The sequence below is a fragment of the Mobula birostris genome, chromosome 32 (genome assembly GCF_030028105.1).
Source record: "Mobula birostris isolate sMobBir1 chromosome 32, sMobBir1.hap1, whole genome shotgun sequence".
Lineage (NCBI taxonomy): Eukaryota > Metazoa > Chordata > Chondrichthyes > Myliobatiformes > Myliobatidae > Mobula > Mobula birostris.
The window spans coordinates 5921894-5943354 of record NC_092401.1 but is presented as its reverse complement, the minus strand read 5'-3'; the positions used below and the strand labels follow the sequence as shown (position 1 = coordinate 5943354).

Genomic DNA, 21461 nt, shown 5'->3' with positions numbered 1-21461 from the left:
ACTAGATTGCTGTCCCTGCAAGCTTACAGCATGCAAATATCTTGCATTACAAGAGCGGCCATTACACTTCAAAAAGATGCAGAGTTGGAGAGCATTTTTAGACACAATGAAAGTGACTGCAGAATTGTAAGTCTCACTTTACTTACTTGTACTTATTCTCCTCTGTTGATTCAAAGCTAGGAGGAATTTGGAATCGTGAATATTCTGGATCATACCACATCTGGTAGAAGTAGGTCTTTCCATCATCTTCAACCATTTTCAGCTCGAAATCAATATCTATTCCACCCTAGGATGTACAAGAATGAATTTCCCACTTCAGAGGGTACTAAATGTCACTTAGTACTTATACCTGCAAAAGACTAATACTGAAGGTGGCAGTGCTCAATGTTATTCTGTGCTCCAAGTTGTTTAAACTCTAGTTTGTCAATTAAGTCATTTCTTTGTAAAATTTTGTTGCAGGATTTCTTTAACTGCACCATTTTTGGGGATCAATAGATGAATTAAATCATGCACCTGTATTAAATAATAAATTATATTTCTGAAGTTCAGTTAAAGAAGTAGTGAGAAGGGCGAGGCAGATACCCATTCCTCACCAATTACTATAGTATGTCACACTCTTGCCTCCAAGCCAGAATGTCAAGAGTTCAATTACCAGTCTAAAGAATTAACCACAAAAACAATGGCTGGCACCCAGTGGGAGTGTTACAATTTGTTCTTGTAGAGTGATGGTAAACCAAGGCTTGGACTGGTTTCTCATGTGAACCCAAAAATATTCTACAGCACTATTTTGAAGAACACTAGTAGTGTTGTGTCCAGGATTTTTAAAAAAATCTAGTTTTGTATATTTTCACATGCTATTATGGAGAACTTGCCAAGTAATATTTTTTCTATTTTCTTACATGTAATACAGTCTATAATGCAAAGCACTAAGATAACCTAATATAAATGGTAATTTTAAAAATCAGTACCATTCTAGTAAAAGGAAGTTCCAGGATAATCTTTCCTTACTTTTTTGGCAAGTTATGCTTTACAGTCTACTAGCTAAGACACTGCAAGGCCAAGAAAGAAAGATTATGAACTGTGTCTTTTTTTTCCATTGATGATATCAAAAGCATCCAAGTACAGAAATAACAGATTGATTCATCTGAAGGCTTTAAGATGTCCAATATAAAAAAGAAAAGATTTTTAAAAAGCAGAAAGTAAATCAAGTACCACTTGAAACAGCCTAATAGTAACTTGGGTGACATAAGTACATAGGTAATTGGAAATTACATGAGCAAAGTTTGAAAAGCCAGCCTCAAAGACATTGTAGAACCATACTTATGCATAAAAACAATTTGCAATTTATAGAACTCAAGCTGTACATCTAATTTGGCTCCATGTAATCACTTAGACAGAAAGCTAATGATTTGGTTTTCATTTTCAGTTTCCTCACCTCTAACGCCCAGTTTTCTGAGGCAGCCTTGTGGATAACTTTAACTTTGCTGTCTACGTAAGATAACTGCATGTCTTCGCACTCATCCACTAGAAAGAGCTCAAGTGGATCTGAGGTCTCACCTAGCACCGTATCTGTGCCACGGCAAAACCAATTTGCATGGAACATCTTCCCACCAACATCTTCCCACATTGATGTAATTCTGTAGAAAATTGTAAAAATACTATTATTTACCTGAACCAATCTCATTTCAAAAGGTGCTCAATTATAATTTTTTGGAACATCGAAACAGCTTGGATGATACATGTGCCAAAAAAGCTAACCTGTCATCTGATCACAGGCCAGCCGATCACCTGAATACAGTGCATTTCTTGTTAAATCAATAACATCAGTGTAAAATCAACCCACAGGAACTGGAGGACAGCTTAAAAGACTAATGTGTAATCATCTTCTAACATTTCAGTGAACCTCATAGGGGACTCCAGCTCTGCAAATGCAATAAAATTGAACCCCACCCATTCTCTGGAATGGCTACATTGTGATTTTCAGAAAGCTCTGGACAGCAGATGAAGGGTCTCGACCTAGAACGCTGACCGTCTATTTCCCCATTAGGATGCTGGTTGACCTGCTGAGTTCCCAAAGTGCTTTGTGTTACCTCAAATATAAACTTCTGAGCACAGACTTGAAAGTATTAGCATGATGAACACATAGAACAAGAAACCAAAGGTTTGCGAAAACCCAGTGTCCTCAGTTGTCATTCTGGGTTTGTTACAAAATCCTATAATTAAAAAAAAATACCAACCTTGCTAAGTAAAGGGGCTTGGTGGGGTCATCTGGGCTGACTGCCACACAGTCATTGATTGTCAAAGTTTCATCATCAACAGACACTTTCTGGTAGTAGGTTTTCCTTCCATCAGACTGAAAATCATCAGAGCATCAGACAATGGAGTTTATTGTCTACTTACACGTTCAAAACATTCCATTAAACATCACTTCTATTTCAATACTCCACTGAAATCCATTAAACTGGTACTACACTGTCACAAGGAGCTGCATTGATAGGAGACCAGCAGTCACTCATTTGGCTGATTTGTTCACTACAGAGGGGGAAAATGTAAACATGTACACAGGAAAGTGTAGTGTAAACAGGTGTGAGCGAAAACTACTATTTCCCCAATGTAGCAAGGCCATGAGCTTATGCAACAGTTTCCCTCCAAACCGCAAATGTGTGCATCAGGGTAGGGCAGTGAAGGAAATGCTCTTTTAAAATGTCTTTTTTTTGGCATTTAAACCAATTTCTCTCATCACACAATTAATGAGCAAGTAAATGTTGAACAAGTGCTATTTTTTCAGCGGTTTCATCGGGGCACGACTGAGCAAGCGCGTGGACGTCAGCCCCAGTGAGAACAGTGAGAAGAGTTTAAAAGCAGGCACCTTATAGAGCGCGCGACAGAGTAGAACGGCTTTGGCTCAATGGGGCTTCAGCAATGATGGGTCGAGGCGAGGTAGGTTATCTGTGTAGAATATAGACAGGAAGAAAGTCTGTGAGGCCAGTGTTCTATGCTCGGTGTCCAACATGGGAAGTTCCAGAGACTTCCAGCCTCCCGGACGGCCAAATCTGCAACAGGTGTGTCGAGCTGTAACTCCTTAGGGACTGTGTTAGGGAACTGGAGATCTGGAGATGCAGCTCAATGACCTTTGTCTGGTCAGGGAGAGCGAGGAGGTGATAGAGAGGAGCTATAGGCAGGTAATCACATCAGGGCCTGGGGAGACAGAGAAGTGGGTAACAGTCAGGAGAGGGAAGGACAGGAGTCAGAACTAGAAAGCACCCCTGTGGCTGTACCCCTTGACAATAAGTACTCATGCTTGAGTACTGTTGGGGGGGGGGGGGCAGATGGCCTACCTGGGGGAAGCAACAGTGGCCACGCCTCTGGCAGAGTCTGGCCCTGTGGCTCAGACTCTGTAGGGAAAGGAAGAGGATGGCAGCAGTGACAGGGGCCTCTATAGTTAGGGGGTCAGACAGGCAATTCTGTGGATGCAGGAGAGAAGCAAGGATGGTAGTTTGCCTCCCAGGTGCTGGGGTCCGGGATGTTTCTGATCGCATCCACGATATCCTGAAGTGGGAAGAAGAACAGCCAGAGGTCGTGGTACATATTAGTACCAAGGACATTGGCAGGAAAAGGGAGGAGGTCCTGAAACCAGACTACAGGGAGTTAGGAAGTGGAGAAGCAAGACCACAAAGGTAGTCATCTCAGGATTACTGCCTGTACCACGTGCCAGTGAGTACAGGAATAGAGTGAGGTGGAGGATAAATACGTGGCTGAGGGATTGGAGCAAGAGGCAGGGATTCAGATTTCTAGACCATTGGGACCTCTTTTGGGGCAAGAGTGACCTGTACAAAAAGGACAGGTTGCACATAAATCCTGGGGTGGGCGGGGGGGGGGGGGGGGGGAGCAATATCCTGGCGGAGACATTGCTAAGGCTATTGGGGTGAGTTTAAACTAGGATTGCTGGGGGTGGGAACCAAACTGAAGAGATGAAGGAAGAGACAGTTGGTTGATAAAAAGAGAAAGCTTGGAGACAGTGCGAGAGGGAGGATAGGCAGGTGATAGAGAAGGGACACGTTCAGACTGATGGTTTGAGATGTGTCTATTTTAATGCAAGGAGTATTAGGAACAAAGCAGACAAGCTTAGAGTGTGGATCAGTACTTGGAGCTATGATGTTGCAGCCATTCCAGAGACATGGATGGCTCAGAGGCAAGAATGATTACTTCAAGTGCCAGGCTTTAGATGTTTCAGAAAGGACAGGGAGGGAGGCAAAAGAGGTGGGGGCGTGGCAATGTTGATCAGAGATAGTGTTACGGCTGCAGAAAAGGAGGAAGACATGGAGGGATCTCTGTGGGTGAAAGTTAGGAACAGGAAGGGGTCAATAACTCTACTGGGTATTTTTCATAGACCTGTTACAGGAACAGAGGGGCAGATAGGGAGATAGATTCTGGAAAGGTGTAATAACAGGGTTGTCGTGATGGGAGATTTTAATTTCCTAAATATCAAATAGCATGGCCCTCGAGCAAGGGGTTTAGGTGGGGTGGAGTTTGTTGGTGCGTTCAGGAAGGTTTCTTGACACCATATGTAGATAAGCCTACAAGAGGAGAGGCTGTACTTGATCTGGTATTGGGAAATGAACCTGGTCAGCTGTCAGATCTCTCAGTGGGAGAGCATTTTGGAGATAGTGATCACAATTCTATCTCCTTTACCATTGCATTGGAGAGGGATAGGAACAGACAAAGTGTTTAATTGGAAAGTGTTTAATTGGAATAAGGGGAAATATGAGGCTATCAGGCAAGAATTTGGAAGCATAAATTGAGAACAGATGTTCTCAGGGAAATGTACGGAAGAAATGAGACAGATGTTCTGGGGATATTTGCATGGAGTTCTGCATAGGTACATTCCAATGAGACAGGGCAAGGATGGTAGGGTACAGGAACCGTGGTGTAGAAAGCTTAAGAAAGAAATTAGGAGAACCAGAAGGGGCCATGAGAAGGCCTTGGCGGACAGGATTAAGGAAAACTCCAAGGCATTCTACAAGTATGTGAAAAGCAAGAGGATAAGGCGTGAGAGAATAGGACCAATCAAGTGTGACAGTGGAAAATTGTGTATGGAACCGGACGAGACAGCAGAGGTACTTTGTTTCAGTATTCACTACGGAAAAAGATCTTGGGGATTGTACGGATGACTTACATCACTTATTGTGGAAACCATAGAAAGAATGCAGAGGAGATTTACAAGGATGTTGCCTGGATTGGGGAGCACGCCTTATAGAATAGGCTGAGTGAACTTGGCCTTCTTACCTTGGAGTGATGGAGGATGGGAGGTGACCTGATAGAGGTGTATAAGATGATGAGAGGCATTGATCATGTGAATAGTCTGAGGCTTTTTCCCAGGGCTGAAATGGCTAGCATGAGAGAGCACAGTTTTAAGGTGCTTGGAAGTAGGTACAGAGATGTCAGCAGTAAGTTTTTTATGCAGAGAGTGCTGAGTGCGTGGAATGGGCAGCCGGTGACGGTGGTGGAGGCAGAAACGATAGAGTCTTTTAAGAGACTCTTGGACAGGTACACAGAACTCAGAAAAATAGAGGGCTTATGGGTAACACTAGATAATTTCTAAGGTAAGGACATGTTCAGCACAGCTTTGTGGGCCGAAGGGCCTGTATTGTGCTGTAAGTTTTCTATGTTTCTATGTTAAATGTTCTACTAGCTTCACTCCAGGTTAAATTCAGACTCGGGTTACCAAGTTAGAATGTTACTTGATTTGAGTATTTTCTAAATTGTTACCCCACTGTTAATGAAGAAATCCGTTGCACTATCAAAGGTACTGTTTTAATGATTCATTAAACTAAGGCTCAAAGGATTAAATGGGTTTAAATGCATAAACAATGGATAGTGCTACTTAATCCTGGGAATACGACCAGAACTGTGGTCAATGTTTGTTCCTAATTAATAGTTAAATTAACTTGTTGTTCTTAAAGAAACTGTTATTTTGGCAGTGATTTTAATTACAGCATAACCTTTAGAATGCCTATTACTGATAACTGGAACTTGCACGTGCAGTCATGCTGCTCCACCACCAGCGATCATCTTTTTGCACATTACTGTCACTGTAAAATCTGCTGTACATTTAATGACACATGACTGAGATTTTAACTGTACACCAGCTATAGCTAAATACCCGATTATTTGGGAGTTGTAGAAGTGGAATTTCCGCAAAATAAGATTTGAAAATTCAATGTGTTATAAAATGTAATTCTCAAACTTATCTTAATGCCATAAGTATGTTCTAATTTGTATAAAAATGTCATAAAAAAAAAAAAAGCTGCCTGTGAGCATTAATCTCTACCCTCACCTGCGTGGTACTCAGAGAGCCTGATGCTTGGCATTAGACACCATGGCGACTCCTCACAGCAAATGGTATCAGAAAAGTGTAAATCTATACCACAGATACCACAAGATTTGCAAGCTTGTTACTCAGAGGCTAGTGGCAAGTACTATTCTATTATAGTTGATTGAAAGTCTGCACAAATTCAATGTACATTAATTACACCGGGGACATTTGAAAGGCACGAAGCCATCATAAATCAGAGCTCTTTGTGGTTTCAAGACTCCACTAAAGCAGAAGCAGAGAAACTCCTCACTCAAATGAAACACAGAGTACAGAATTGAGTAGGTGGAAGTCCAAGTGTCCGGCTTCACACCAATATTGTGAATTAAACACGGTTTACCTTGATTGGCTCTCCAATCCAAGAGATGCGGCTTTTTGACTGTTTCTTTTTTCTACCCTGCAACATTCTTTTAGGAGAAGCTTTGTCCATTATCTCAGAATCATCCTCATCATTCTCATCATCATCAGCCTCCTTCACAGCCAGATTTGGACACCTTTAAAAAAAAACATACAGCACTTATTCACACTTTCACACTGCATGGTCAAGCAGAGCTTTCGTCTTTAAAGGAGCTGCTTTCCATCAGTTTTACACAGTGCACCACTATTAGTTGATTGAACACATTTATATCTTATTCACCCTCCACTTATAACCCATCAACGTCTCCAAAACCAGCAAACGAACTGCAACAAACTCCTTGTCTGTGAACTTCGGTTGCAGCTTGCCCGTTTCTTTGACCATGAAAGTACACCTCAAAAGGTAGAAACGATATTATAGCCACAAAATCAATTCTATGAAAACCACTGATTCAGATATTCCTTAATGTTTAGAAAATTATTAAGTCTATATGAATCATCAGTAACCAAAGCCATTAAAGTCTCTAGCAGAAAAACGTCCCTTCATTCATACGACACTAATTTAATATCCTATAATGAAACAAGTTATTTTTACCTTCTTTGTAAGCAGGCTTGTTTGTTACGACCCGAGCCCCCAAACTTCACCATATCCTTACAAGCTTTGCACTTCCCACAGTCAGGCTGTTGACAAACCTATTTCAAAATAATTCAAAACAATGCTGTGTAATGGAGCAAACAATAAATGGCTATATTCTTTGAGTCCTCTTAATTCTTCTTTAAAATTACAGCCTCATATGTCAACATCACTACCGATGGAAGGAGATAAGAGATCCCTCCCCCAGTTACATGTCATACAGGATACTACAGCTTATATTCACATAAATATGACTGGCCCGCAACAATTTTTCTGCAATGAGTATTTGATGGACAGGCTGACACCAATGACAACAGAGGCCCCTGTTAATTTCTTACTTCATGATCTCAAAGTGAAAGTTGCTTTTGGATACAGCAACACACATCAAAGTTGCTGGTGAACGCAGCAGGCCAGGCAGCATCTCTAGGAAGAGGTACAAGTCGACGTTTCAGGCCGAGACACTTCGTCAGGACTAACTAAAGGAAGAGTTAGTAAGAGATTTGAAAGTGGGAGGGGGAGGGGGAGATCCAAAATGATAGGAGAAGACAGGAGGGGGAGGGATGGAGCCAAGAGCTGAACAGATGATTGGCAAAAGGGATATGAGAAGATCATGGGACAGGAGGTCTGGGAAGAAAGACAAGGGGGGGGGGGAACCCAGAGGATGGGCAAAGGGTATAGTCAGAGGGACAGAGGGAGAAAAAGGAGAGAGAGAGAAAAAGAATGTGTGTATAAAATAAATAACGGATGGGGTACGAGGGGAAGGTGGGGCATTAGCGGAAGTTAGAGAAGTCGATATTTATGCTATCAGGTTGGAGGCTACCCAGACGGAATATGAGGTGTTGTTCCTCTAACCTGAGTGTGGCTTCATCTTTACAGTAGAGGAGGCCGTGGATAGACATGTCAGAATGGGAATGGGATGTGGAATTAAAATGTGTGGCCACTGGGAGATCCTGCTTTCTCTGGCGGACAGAGCGTAGGTGTTCAGCAAAACGATCTCCCAGTCTGTGTCAGGTCTCGCCAGTATATAGAAGGCCACATCGGGAGCACTGGACACAGTATATCACCCCAGCCAACTCACAGGTGAAGTGTCGCCTCACCTGGAAGGACTGTCTGGGGCCCTGAATGGTGGTAAGGGAGGAAGTGTAAGGGCATGTGTAGCACTTGTTCCGGTTACAAGGATAAGTGCCAGGAGGGAGATCAGTGGGGATGGATGGGGGGGACGAATGGACAAGGGAGTTCAAGGGAGTTGCGTAGGGAGCGATCCCTGTAGAAAGCGGGGGGGGGGGGGGGAGGGAAAGATGTGCTTAGTGGTGGGATCCCGTTGGAGGTGGCGGAAGTTACGGAGAATAATATGTTGGACCCGGAGGCTGGTGGGGTGGTAGGTGAGGACCAGGGGAACCCTATTCCTAGTGGGGTGGCGAGAGGATGGAGTGAGAGCAGATGTACGTGAAATGAGGGAGATGCGTTTGAGAGCAGAGTTGTTAGTGGAGGAAGGGAAGCCCCTTTCTTTAAAAAAGGAGGACATCGTTTGTGTTGTTGTTTGTTTTGGATACAGTCTAGCTTTCCAATAAACTCCTCATAAATACCACTAATCTGTAAAATGGTCATAGACTGTTCTACCAAATATAATACACCCCAAGCAACAACATTGATTCACACAGCACATACCTCACACACTCCACAGCGCCTGCGCTTTGAAACAGTATCTTTGTCATTCTGTTCAATTTCTTCAGAGAAGAAGGTATCAAATATCTGATATACCAACTTAGTGGTAGTGGCTTTTGTAGGCCCCTTGTCCTTATCGATCTTGGTAGGGTGACGTATAGCTTGTCGTCTTGCTGCTCGTCTATAAACAAAACAGCCGAAGTGAAGGCGATTCTCAAAGACCTGTGTATCCCATCTCTTCAGACTAAAATACTTCCTATGTGGCTATGATAAGCAAACATCTAGTCAAGTACTACTGCCTTGAATGGCAAGTAGAGGCACAACGGAAAGGATGACATCAATTGCATCATGGCAAAAATTTGATAAGCAGTTGACAGGCAAGGGCAGTATTTCCAAAAGGATTCTATCAACGTAGATCTAATGAGGTAAGTCAACCAATCAGAACTCACCTTTTGCTAACCCTCAGTATCAGGAAGCACCCACCCATTGTGGGATGGAAAAAATAGCTGGGTTGGGGTCTTGAATTCTGCTTGGATCATCCCATTTCTCTACTGCCATGTATCTCTCCAATGTTTTGGACACGATTTTGTTTCTCCAGCTCAAGAAATCAAATATTTTAGGTCTCAGATATATTGGATTTTGCTCCTTTAATATTTTTCCCCCAGACTTCTAATCAAAGTAATTACCTTTTTCCAAGAGTGACACCAGCCAGCTTGATCAGATCTCTCATACAAGGAGTTATAATAATTGGCTGTTCGTCAGCGTCACCAGCTTCATCATAGCTCTCCACTTGTTCCACAACAAACTGAGCGTGTCTCAGCAGTGAATCCTCGGTGAAGCGGGAGAAATTCAGTCCAGCGGGAGGCACTGTAGTCTGTCAAAAGAAATTTTGGATTTAATCACAGCAAGTTGCCACTGTTTTGAAAGTACGTGGATTTAATTATGGAGAAGCCCAGACAGCATAGGAAGGTCCTATCTTAGAAGTTATCAAAAACTAATGGACATGGATTTAGATAACAGGGGCAAGAGGAGGAGGAAAAATACACTGACAAAGGAAACTGAGTGTATAACTCCACATCAGAAATGGCTGAAGGCAAAACTACTCACTATTTTAAAAGTCCTTGGAGGAACACTTTCTGAGCTGTAACTTACACCAATTAAGAGGGTGGTTAATCTTTCTTGACTGGGTTGATTATAACAGGTCTCACAGCACATTTTTCTGCTGGTTTTTGTTGAAATTAAATTAGCGCAGTACTTACTTCTATCTTGTTTAGCAGGTCTTCATAAGTGGAATCAGGATTATTCTGTAGAAACTCTATAACAATTTTACTTATGTGGATTTTCTCTTGCATCACAGCAAAGATGGTTGCATATTCATCACTAGGATCCATTAATATATAATCGGCAAATGCTAGAAATGGAAGAAAAACGTCGATGTTATCAGATCACCCAAAATACTCCTTAACTATTACTGCCCATTACTAAAATAAAGGAGGCGCTCAAGGAAGCTAAATTTGTTTTCAACATCCCTTAGCTTAACTATTCAGTGACACAGTTGTAGACCCCCCCCCAACCTTGCTTAAATTGGTGTTGATGTAAATCCAAACAAATGTGCCAGTACCTTTACATTAAAAGGGTAGAAATCAGGTGGCAGTGAAAGGTGCCGCTAAGTTTAGGCTCAGCAATGCAGTATAAGCATGTAATACCGCACACTAGTAATGAAAATATTAACACAAAGTTCTTAAATTACTGCAGAGAAAATAAACCTATCACCCAGTGCGTGCAGATATGATGAACCAATGATCTGCAGAGAAGACAAAATTTGACCAGCTAATAAGTGAAGCCCAGACCAGGTTAAATATCCATTTGTACCATATTCCTCTCTTAGCAGAGCATCACATCAGCAAGAAACTGCAACTCACACCAGTTACAACAATGGTTAACAATCAGCCAGGGATTACCATTTTTTATTCCAATCACCAGAAACTCTCTACAGACAAGGCAAGAAATCATGTACAACAATTGCCATCACACTAGGACATCTAATACTCTTCAAAGTAGAACATTTAGTGCATGGCTGAAAGTGACCTCTGTAAGACAGTCCAACTTTGAAATGTTTGAGAAGAAAGCAAGCAAGATGGAATCACCAACTCCAAAGAAGAAACAAAACATTTTCTGCAAAAACACAGCCAAACTTTGCTGGCAGCAAATGAAACTACTAACAATTTGACTAAATATACTTCCTCCGGACTGCGATCACTGCAATCCTCAGCCTGTAATTTCCTGCTGGGAGGTGTTCTGCGGTACCCTGAAATTTTGAGAATGCAGGTACGGCTGAGGCAGCTGTTGCTGGCATGGGTCCAGGACTGGACTGAAGCGATGGGGCCTGGGCTCAAGGGCGGACAATGAGTTGACGTTTGACCGATTTAAGCCTCGAACCAGATTTAAAAGATTAAGATGTTGAGGCAGAGGACAGACTAGTGTTCTGCTCGCTACTCTGGCTCAGCACGCAGCCTGGCTCCTGGCTCGCTGAACTGATTACATGGCTGTAGACTTATTTTACAGGATCTGTGGTTCATGTTCTGTGAATTGTTTGCTTTTTTTTTTCATTGTTTACACAATGTCTTTTTCTTTTTCGCACATTGGATGCATAATTTATTTGTGGTGTGGGGGTTTGTTTTTATGAATTTTACTGTTTCTTTGTTTTACAGCTGACTGCAAGATGAATCTCAAGTTTATATATGGTATACATATTTTGATAATAACTGTACCTTGAAATAAAGATACAGCTAGGATTACAACTAAACCAACCAGCACTTAACTCGTATCATGAATTCTTGCCCTAGCCAACTTCACTGTGGCTCACACTGCCTCACCTGAGCTCACTGAATGGATCCACAACCCTGTCAAACACTTTAATCTGCTGCACAAATAGCCAGACACAAGTCATAAAACTTGCAGCAGATGCCTGAAGGAAAACACCAAAAAAATAATCTAATCGTTGTTGCAAATTCCTCATCTTTCAAATCTGCTACACAATGCTGCACAAATCAAAACTATATGCTTTAGATCAGAACCAAAACTGAAGCATTAATGGCCCTACTGTTTCCTTACCTGTTGTAAACCCAATCAAAGCCTTTTCTCCACCATCAAAACCGGTTATCCACCAGGCATTTATTGGTCCTAGTTTTTTGGCTCTGACTCCACCTGTGTAAGAGGGAACAAACAAAAAAAAAGACTAATTTCCCACTGTGCATTATCATACCACACCACGTTTCCATGAATGGAAGCACTCTAATGAACCCAATATTGGTTACACTCCACAAACAGCCAACAGGATAGAGGTAAGCATATGGAAGCAAGTCAAACTTCAAAACCACCAAGGAGATGTTAACCCTAGCATTTCAGTCAGGCATAATGCCTACTCTGATTTTGGAAAATAGTCACCTCGTGAAAAGACAGGAACGGTGTGGTCGCTTCCAATATTTGGTTTCATTTAAAGTGTTATTTAAAAATCGAAAGAAACACTTCCCAGGAAGTGTACTGCACAACACTTTAGTGGACAGAGTTCCCTCTTTCAGCACTCATCCAAGGCAGGGGTTCCCAACCTTTTTATGCAATGTGCACCTACCATTAACTGAGCAGCCCATGGAACCCAAGTTGGGAACTGCTGCTCCAAAGTATAGTAACTGTAACAGCAACTAAACTATTGTTCTACTAATCCAGAGGACCAGACATGGTCAAAGCTGGATTGTAATTAAAATCCATCTGATTCAACAAATCACATTGGGAAGAAAACTTAAGAATTTGATTAAGATTTTTGCCTGTATCCAACTTCAGACCACAGCAAGGTGATTAACTATTAATGGTCCTCAAAAATGATTAAGTTATAACAAGCTATCATCACTGTCAGAGTGTCTGCACAACAGAAACTCGTGGCAAAAAGCTCATTACTCAAGAGCTATTAGAACGAAGTTTTAAACCATATCTTACCAATTGCATCAACATACTAAACAAGATAAAAGCCCAGATCAAAGCGAGATAAGGAAATGTACTTCATAGCAACACATTACAGATAAGGAGGAATTCATATTAGAATTCCCCCTTTAAATGACATGGTAGTAACTAAGTAGGCTCATTCTAGAAGTACATTTGCTAACTAATTCAGCATTAAAAGATAAACTTATTCCTTGTATTGGGGCTGAAGTACCTGGAGCAAGTCCATATTGTATAAAGCATCAACGGGTCAGGCATCTGAAAGTAAACTCACTCACCATCCAGGCTAGGGTTATCATCATAGATCGGCTTTACAACACCACTGAAGTACAGCTCCACATTCTTTTCGATCAAGCCAGTATCAAAAGGACACAAGTGGCCTTTCCGATCATAAATACTGAAAAGACAATAGCCATTTAAAAAAAAACAATTAACACCTTATTAGAAAGCTGGAATGAAAGTGCAAACTTAAAAAAACTTTTTTTAATAATATAATTCATTGGTCTTCCTTGTGCTACTGATCTATAAATCAAATATTACTTCATTGTACATGCATTAACTATGCTGCTTCACATTATAAAACAATTTCACCCAAAGTGGTCTGAGGTTACACCACTGGGTGATCTGACAGTTGCATTATATCATCACTGTCACCCTTACTGACCTGAAGAAAGTAACTTTATGTTGAGGCAAGTCATCATAACTTTCAAAACCTTCATCGTTTGTTCCTTCAAATAGTGACAAACGCTCATTAGTCAACATCTCGGGCTCTTCCAACTGTTGAATCAATAAGATTTTGCACGGCATTAATTTATTTCCAATTGATGCTGTGGAAACTTATCACCATCCAAACAGTTCAGAGAACCAACCAACTCCGAAGCACTTTTTCAAATACTACATACTAGTGGCCATGCACAAGAATCGTGTAAGCAGCGGCCTTCTTCAATTCCAAAAGCACTACTTCTGGTTTCTTCCTACTCCTTAACATGTAATAGTATATTCCTTGAGCACTTTTAGCACTGCAGTGTTATATAATGTCTGAATCACAAAGAGGACAAAGGCAGATGACCAAATGTTTTTTTGACCAGTGACATGTATAGAGCAGTGACTTTAACGAGGGGAGGTGGGAGGAGCAAAGAGATTTGTAGATAGGATCCCAGGACTAAGAGCCTTAGCAGCCAAGGGCACTATCACCAGTATAGTAATGAAGTTCACTGATAATCAAGGAGCAATAATTAGGCAAGTTAGTGAGGCATGTGAAAGTTCAGGGCTCTGCCCAAGCAATCTGTGGGGGTCAATGAGCATACAGATCTGTGGGTCATTGCGCAAAACAGAACATGATCAACAGGTTAGAATTCCCCTAAAATTGTGCAGTCACAAGAGATTCATTGGAATAGTCAAGTTTACAGACATCAATGGCATGGAAAGATTATCAATAGATACTGTAGAGTAAAATGAAATGCAAATTGCTCTGCCTCAACCTCACGTATCGCAGAACATCAAACCTCCACTTTACCAGAGATTCAAATCAGCCCTGATATAAGCCAACAGCTTCACAGACTCATAAGGTCTCAATTCTGTTCTCCACCCCCGCCATAGGTCAGAGATAATGACATTGAACAAAGACAGTTCAAGTACTTCTCTATTGCGTTCAAATAAGGTTATTCATCTCCAACAGATCATTCTCTTTTCAACCATAAATTGGAAATCTTTTCTATCAGAACAAAAAGGCCCTTCTGTAGATGATATCGGAGTCCTAAGAGGGCCTTTAACTAACCACTAGCAACCAGCTTAACAGAAATATTTACTGAATACAAGATAGGCTCATAGCTTCATTTTATTAGACAAGGAGTAATACTGATAGATAGAAATTTCATTACATAAGAAAATGGTCAGGTGTGCATTACTTCCCCACTTAATACTCAGTGAACTTGGACATACTTGAGTTGTAGAAATTTATGCCCAGTTAGTCTATAATACAATAAATCAATTAAACTATGCATCAATGGCTGTCGATTACTAGGATTTCTAACTGAACTCAAACCCCCCTAAGCTACTTTGAGATCTGCTGCAGATTGCTACCCAGTGACTCAACAGAAAACGATTGTATGTGGACATCACACAATGGTCTTTCCAGAGAAGAACATTCCCTTGATATTTGGGGGTCAAATATGACAAATACATATTACTCACTGCATCATCAGGATCCCCCTGGAAGTATTTGAGATCTGCATCATCCAAGAGCTGCTTGCAATCTGTGCACTTGGGAGGTGGTGTCTGCAAAAATAGTGAGTGAGAACATAACAGCAGAAGTAATCCCCTCAGCCCCTTGCTGCTACGTCATTCAAGAAATTCACAGCTAGCCCTTCACCTCAGCATAATTTCACACGCCTCATTTCCATTAACCCAGCAGTGCCTCACTTTACGAAATAGATACACACATTTCTAAAGCAAAATGTCATTATTTGAAATGACTAGGTAAAGCACATTACTGATATTTCAGTACATTTCATTTCTATGCATGGAATGTGGCTTGCTGTTTGTTTTTAACAACAGAAATTGAAGATGTAACCTAATGTGTTAATGACATTAGTGAAACCATTCATAAAGTGAGAGGAAGTACTTCATGCAAAAAATCTATCAATCTACATTTTGTATATATTCCACAAGGTGCTGGTTTTCAAAGGCACCTGGAAAAAGTTGAACATGATAATCCACTACTCGACTATTCAGAAATCCAATGATTCAGTTTATCAGGTGACAGTTCAATTTCCATTCAGCAGGGCCCCATCCCCATTCATTCGTGGTTCTGTTGGCCACACTATCTAGAAACTTTTCTGACTGTTTCCTGCATTCCCTTTAAATTTACTGAACTAACTGAAAACTTATCATGTAAAATCTTTAAAATTAAAAATGTATTAGAATATTAATAGAATAACACATCATCTGGAAAAATCAGCTAGTCCATTTAATAGAGATTAATAGAGTTTAATAGATCTTTGTTCCTTAAGGTTGTTATAGCTGGGAGTAGTAGTGGGGACAAGTTTCTGCTACCTATTAAAAGCACCCAGTGACATGCGACTCAATAGCCTCTGACAACCAAGTCCAGCTCCTTACCTTCACGTGTGGCTTAGCTACTAAGTCCGGTGGGAAAAATTTGGAGCTGGAGTCCCCAAGGACTCCAGTGTTGACTGGCAACTCCTGAGACACTGCTGGTGCCAACCTGTATTGGTCTCTGCCCTTCCTTTGGATTCATCAGATGCATGGAAAGGGGGAACTTGCTACATGGGCAACATATTGTACTGCCCTGCCTTGCGTATCTAGACAGCTAGGACACAACATCCATGGATGGCCCTAACCAGAGGAGGCCTAATAAGCTAGGTCTTTGTACACACAGCTACTGTAAATAAACTTGCAAGTACAACAGTTGGAAGACAAAGAGTATGCAGGCCTTTTTCTGAAAGGGGATTTATTTCATGTTTTGATACAGAGGGTAAACCATACTTAAAATGATTGTATTCAAGTCTGGTTGAGACTGAAGGATACATCTGCAATTGTTGATGTGCAGCAAAAGTTCACTTTACTGATTCCCGGAATAGCAGGCTTTCGTTTAGAAGGAGAAGGGCAATCTCAATGAAATTTTCAAAATTTTTCTGGATCTTTTCAAGGTAGATGCAGAGATAATGTGTTCCTTGACTAGGATACAGTCTCAAAAAAATTAGGCTTTATAGCTTCCAAAGGTTCATCACCAAGTTTCTTCACCAAGGCAGTGATTCATTGGAAGTTCCTATCTAACGGGTGCCATGGAGTCTCAAGTAGATAAACAATTGATTTTTTATTTTAAAAAAAAAGGGAATTAAGGTCAATTGGATTTGTACAGAAGAGGCACTGATGTAAAAGATCAACAATGAATGTTATGAGGTGGTGTAGAGCGGAATTCTGCTTCAATTTCCTATACAACCTAAAACTGGCATACTTATTTCAGATTTTCCCATTAACAACTCCTCAGTCCATATCTGTACATTATTTCATGTACAATTCCACGTGCTCTAGTTTAATAAACACCTCTCAAAGACATTACAAAAGTTCAAATATAAGGTATTCTTCTGCTTCCCTATTATCTATCCTGTTAATTACAACCTCATAAAATAGCAGATTTGTTCAAACTTGACTTTCATAAACACAGCTCTCTCAAAACCCTGGGAATCATTAGCTTAGTGTTCTCTAATACTTAAAAAAAAAATTCATTCACCTGCACAATCACACCAAACCTGCAGTTCTCTGACAGGCTTTCTATGGTTTCTTCCTCAAGGGCAAAGTTTGCATAGGACACCTCTTTCCTAACCTTGTAATTTCCTTTTCATGTACTTATAAAAGCAATTACATGTTTTTAATATTTCTTGCTATACATTTTCTTTTTTTTTCTTATCAAATATTTTGGTCCTCCTTTGAAATCTGAACTTCTCCCAATTCTCAAGCTTGCAGCTTATTTTAGCAACGGTTAAATATTTTCCTTTGATCTGCTACCATTAACTATCTTGTCTGCCCCAGCTGGACTTTCATGACTGGGGTTTTATGCCTATAAAAATAATAAATATTCAATGTAAATTATAGTGTTCCAATGCACCTCAAATGCAATTCATACTTTTCCAGTTTCTTTAGTTTAGATTTAAGACCCTGATTTCAGATTGAATTAGCATTTGAATCCTAAATGCTAAACCCAAATCCACCATCAAATGCATAGCAGACAACAAAAAAAAACTTTATTTGAAGACATATTTTCAAAGGCAAAAATTGGTTCTGCTGTGCTGCTGATATCGCAACATGGGTGTGGACATGCAAATGTTATTTATTACCTGTAAATAGTTATTGCAGCCCCTCAACACAATAAAACAACTGCATAAAAAGTGCACTAAGTTTGTGGTCCCAAGAATTTCGAAGGTCAAGGAGCAAATTGATTGAAATTTTCAAGATATTAAGGAACTGATGAGGTAAATAATCATTACACCGTTTGAGTTCAGTTTTTCTACACATTCAAGGTTTTTATTAGGAGCGAAGATAACCCTTCAGGAAGCAAAAAGCTGATTAAAGTTGAAAGATTTTCCCAAAACATGTGACCCTAGGTGATCATTTATTTAAAATCTGTGTTTGTGACCTAATTTCATATACCTACGTTTCCCCAATTCTCTTTTTAAAGGAGGTTGGAGAAATGGTAAGTTTAAGGAACCGGGTCAGAGATCAGAGATAGCCATGATCTTATTGATCAGAAAAACAGGTTTATGAAACTGAACTGTCTCCTGTCTCTATGAAAATATCCAGAAACAATTAGGTTCTTCTGACATAGGACTCATTTCAGATGAAGCATGTGTTTAAATTATTGAGCTTTACGAGAGATAATGTTGCAGCTATATAGGACCCTGGTCAGACTCCACTTGGAGTACTGTGCTCAGTTCTGGTCGCCTCCATGGAAGAATGTGGAAACCATAGAAAGGGTGTAGAGGAGATTCACAAGGATGTTGCCTGGATTGGGGAGTATACTGTATAAGAACAGGTTATGTGAACTCTGCCTTTCCTTCTTGGAGCGACAGAGGATGAGAGGTGACCTGATAGAGGTGTACAAGATGAGAGGCATTGATCATGTGGATAGTCAAAGGCTTTTTCCCAGGGCTGAAATGGCTAGCATGAGAGGGCACAGTTTTAAAGTGCTTGGAAGTAGATACAGAGGAGACGTCAGGTGTACGTTTTTTTTTTTAAAAACACAGAGAGTGGTGAGTGCGTGGAATGGGGTGCTGACGATGGTGGTGGAGGTGGAAATGATAGGGTCTTTTAAGAGACCCCTGGATAGGTACATAGAAAATTAGAGGACCAAGGGTAGCTCTAGGTAATTTCTAAGGTAAGGACATGGTCAGCACAGCTTTGTGGGCCAAAAGGCTTGTATTGTGCTGCAGGGTTTCTATGTTTACCTTATTCTAAGGTGTAATTACTTGACTGAAAGTCCTTCCCCCCAGGTACTAATCCCATCTTTGATCCTACTCACCTTAGGAGTTTGTTCACTTTTGGGTTTGCAGTCAGAGGTAGCCTCAATCCCACTAAACAGCCTGGAAAATAAATACTTGTTCATGCTCCTATGATGAGGCAGCATTTCTCACCATCATTAATACAATTTTCATCCCTTTTACAGCAGAGATAAAATATTATTTGAAGATGGGTTGCTTCCAACTTAAACCTGCATACTTTTCTTTCTGGATTACAAGAGATCCATGACATCAGGGCAATTACTTTCAAATCCCACTCATTAATTCGCGCTACTCCCTGCCCCAGTATTCTCACCTAAATCATACTCTCCTCACCCTACTGTCTATTGTTTCTGGAAAATTTTTAGATTTCCAACTACCTGGCTTTAGTTCCTCGGCAATGTTCCCTCAGTTCCACCAAGTAGGTCTTTTCCTTCATCAAAGCATCTTGCTGCTCTCTCCCCTGGGTTATCCCTTATGCTTACAATTCCAAAAGGTGATTTCATAATGAGTCTAAAATGGCCCTTCAACAATGCATAAAGTGCACCAAATATCACCATTCTCATATCATCAAAAATACTTACTACCCCTTCTTGGAGGGAAGACCCAGACCTAATCCCTTCTCATCACATTACACACTTCTGCCCGATCCTACTTGAAGCGTGAGTATTTATTCATGTCTCGCTCCCAGCCAGGCCACTTTCTAAACAGCCACTTTAAAACTCACATTGAAACAACTATAGATAATCACCATTCCAGAGTTATAGCTCACTTCCAGCATTCACTGTTTTTGTTTCCTCCTGGTAGTATTTCCCCCTACTATGCCTCTCCAGAAATAGCTTGTGTTATTCATCTTTACTGTTGTCATTCAAAGCCTACCGTTTAATCTACCACAGAACTTCCCATGTTTTCCCTACACTGCCCGATGCGTTTCTCAAAATCTTAAACATTTTATCCCTAACTTTTTCTAACTGATGAATGGTAATCAACATAAAAACTTTAAATTCTGTTTCTCAGAAGATGACTAGCATTTTGTTTCACTTTACAACATGCGACTATAATAAAGTCATTGCTAAATTCTGTATAAACTGATAAAAAAAGAAAACAAAAACAAGACACTCACATTTGTTCTGATTCAACTTTTATTTTCTTTTCCTCTTGCTCCTAAAAACGGAGAACACCCCAAAACAGTAAGACCTTCAACAAGAAATCTTCAGATGAGCACTTCCATTATTCACATGCAATATATTAAAACTATAGTAACACACACAAAATGCTGAAGGAACTCAGGGAAGTCGGCAGCATCTATGGAAATGAAGAGAATTGACATTTCAGGCTGACTGCATCAGGACTGGAAAGGAAGAGGGAAGAAGCTAGAATGAAAGGTGGGGCAGTGGAAGGAGTACAAGCTAGCATGAGATAGGTGAAACTATGTGAGGGGGCGAAGGTAGGTTGGTGAGGAGGAGGGAAGGAAACAAAGTGAGAAGTTGATACATGATAGATGGAAAAGGTAAAGAACCAAGGAACAAGGAATTTGATAGGAGAGGAGAGTGCACCATCTGAGAAGGGGAAGAAGGAAGGGCACCAGAGGGAGGTGACAGGCAGGCGAGGAGGAGGCAGAAATTACCAGAAAATAGAGAAATCAATTACATCAGGTTGGAGATTAACCAGACGAATTATGAGGTGTTGCTCCCTAACCTGACAGTGGCCTCATCTTGGCAGTAGAGATCATGGACTGACATATCAGAATAAGAATGGGCAGTTGAATTAAAATGGTCAGCCACTGGGAAATCCTGCTTGTTGCTGATAGGGTGACAAAACTGGTAATTCTGATTACAAAAAGATGAAATGTAATCTCATCTAGAATTACCAGGCAAATAGGACAATACTTTAATGGAAATTCTTTAAAGCACGTGACTAGCTTGTTGAATCACTGCAGGAAAGTTAGTTTTTCATGTAAAAGGGCCAGAAGTGACTTGATGAAATATTGAACAATATGCTGCAGTGTCCTCTTTATCAAACTTATTTAGCCTTGATTGTCAGCACTCTCAATTTAAAATAGTCTACCTAGACTAGCACTAGCTAAATCTATGAATTTTCCAAATGGATGGTGTGGCACTAGACATTGTATTAAAATCTTTTTATATCAAATATGTACTTCTTTCAGCACCTTCTAAATTCCATGGCAATAGATATTCTTGTGCGACAGATTAGATATGGCAAAGTTATTTCCCATGGTAGGGGAGTCCAGGTCAAGAGGGCACGATTTCAGGATTGAAGGACATCTCAGTTCTAAATGGATGTGGAGATATTACTTTAGTCAGAGAGTGGTAAATCTGTGGAATTTGTTGCCACGAGTGGCTGTGGGGGCCAAGTCACTGGGTGTATTTAAGGCTGAGATAGATAGGTTCTTGATTAGCCAGGG

The 21461-nt window shown here is 40.6% G+C and overlaps 1 protein-coding gene across 1 annotated transcript in view; it reads right to left on the bottom strand.

Annotated features, from left to right (window-relative positions):
* Window positions 1-21461, bottom strand: part of dnmt1 (DNA (cytosine-5-)-methyltransferase 1) — a 72223-nt gene that overhangs the window by 24515 nt on the left and 26247 nt on the right. Inside the window, exons 7-20 of the mRNA XM_072248550.1 lie at window positions 20160-20200; window positions 19060-19120; window positions 15216-15299; window positions 13687-13799; window positions 13301-13419; window positions 12141-12233; window positions 10286-10437; window positions 9713-9900; window positions 9030-9207; window positions 7323-7420; window positions 6714-6867; window positions 2238-2353; window positions 1436-1637; window positions 147-286 (exon numbers count right to left, since the gene is read on the bottom strand). Coding sequence (XP_072104651.1) covers window positions 147-286; window positions 1436-1637; window positions 2238-2353; window positions 6714-6867; window positions 7323-7420; window positions 9030-9207; window positions 9713-9900; window positions 10286-10437; window positions 12141-12233; window positions 13301-13419; window positions 13687-13799; window positions 15216-15299; window positions 19060-19120; window positions 20160-20200 — 1739 coding nt within the window. The remainder of the gene's footprint in view (window positions 1-146; window positions 287-1435; window positions 1638-2237; window positions 2354-6713; window positions 6868-7322; window positions 7421-9029; window positions 9208-9712; window positions 9901-10285; window positions 10438-12140; window positions 12234-13300; window positions 13420-13686; window positions 13800-15215; window positions 15300-19059; window positions 19121-20159; window positions 20201-21461) is intronic.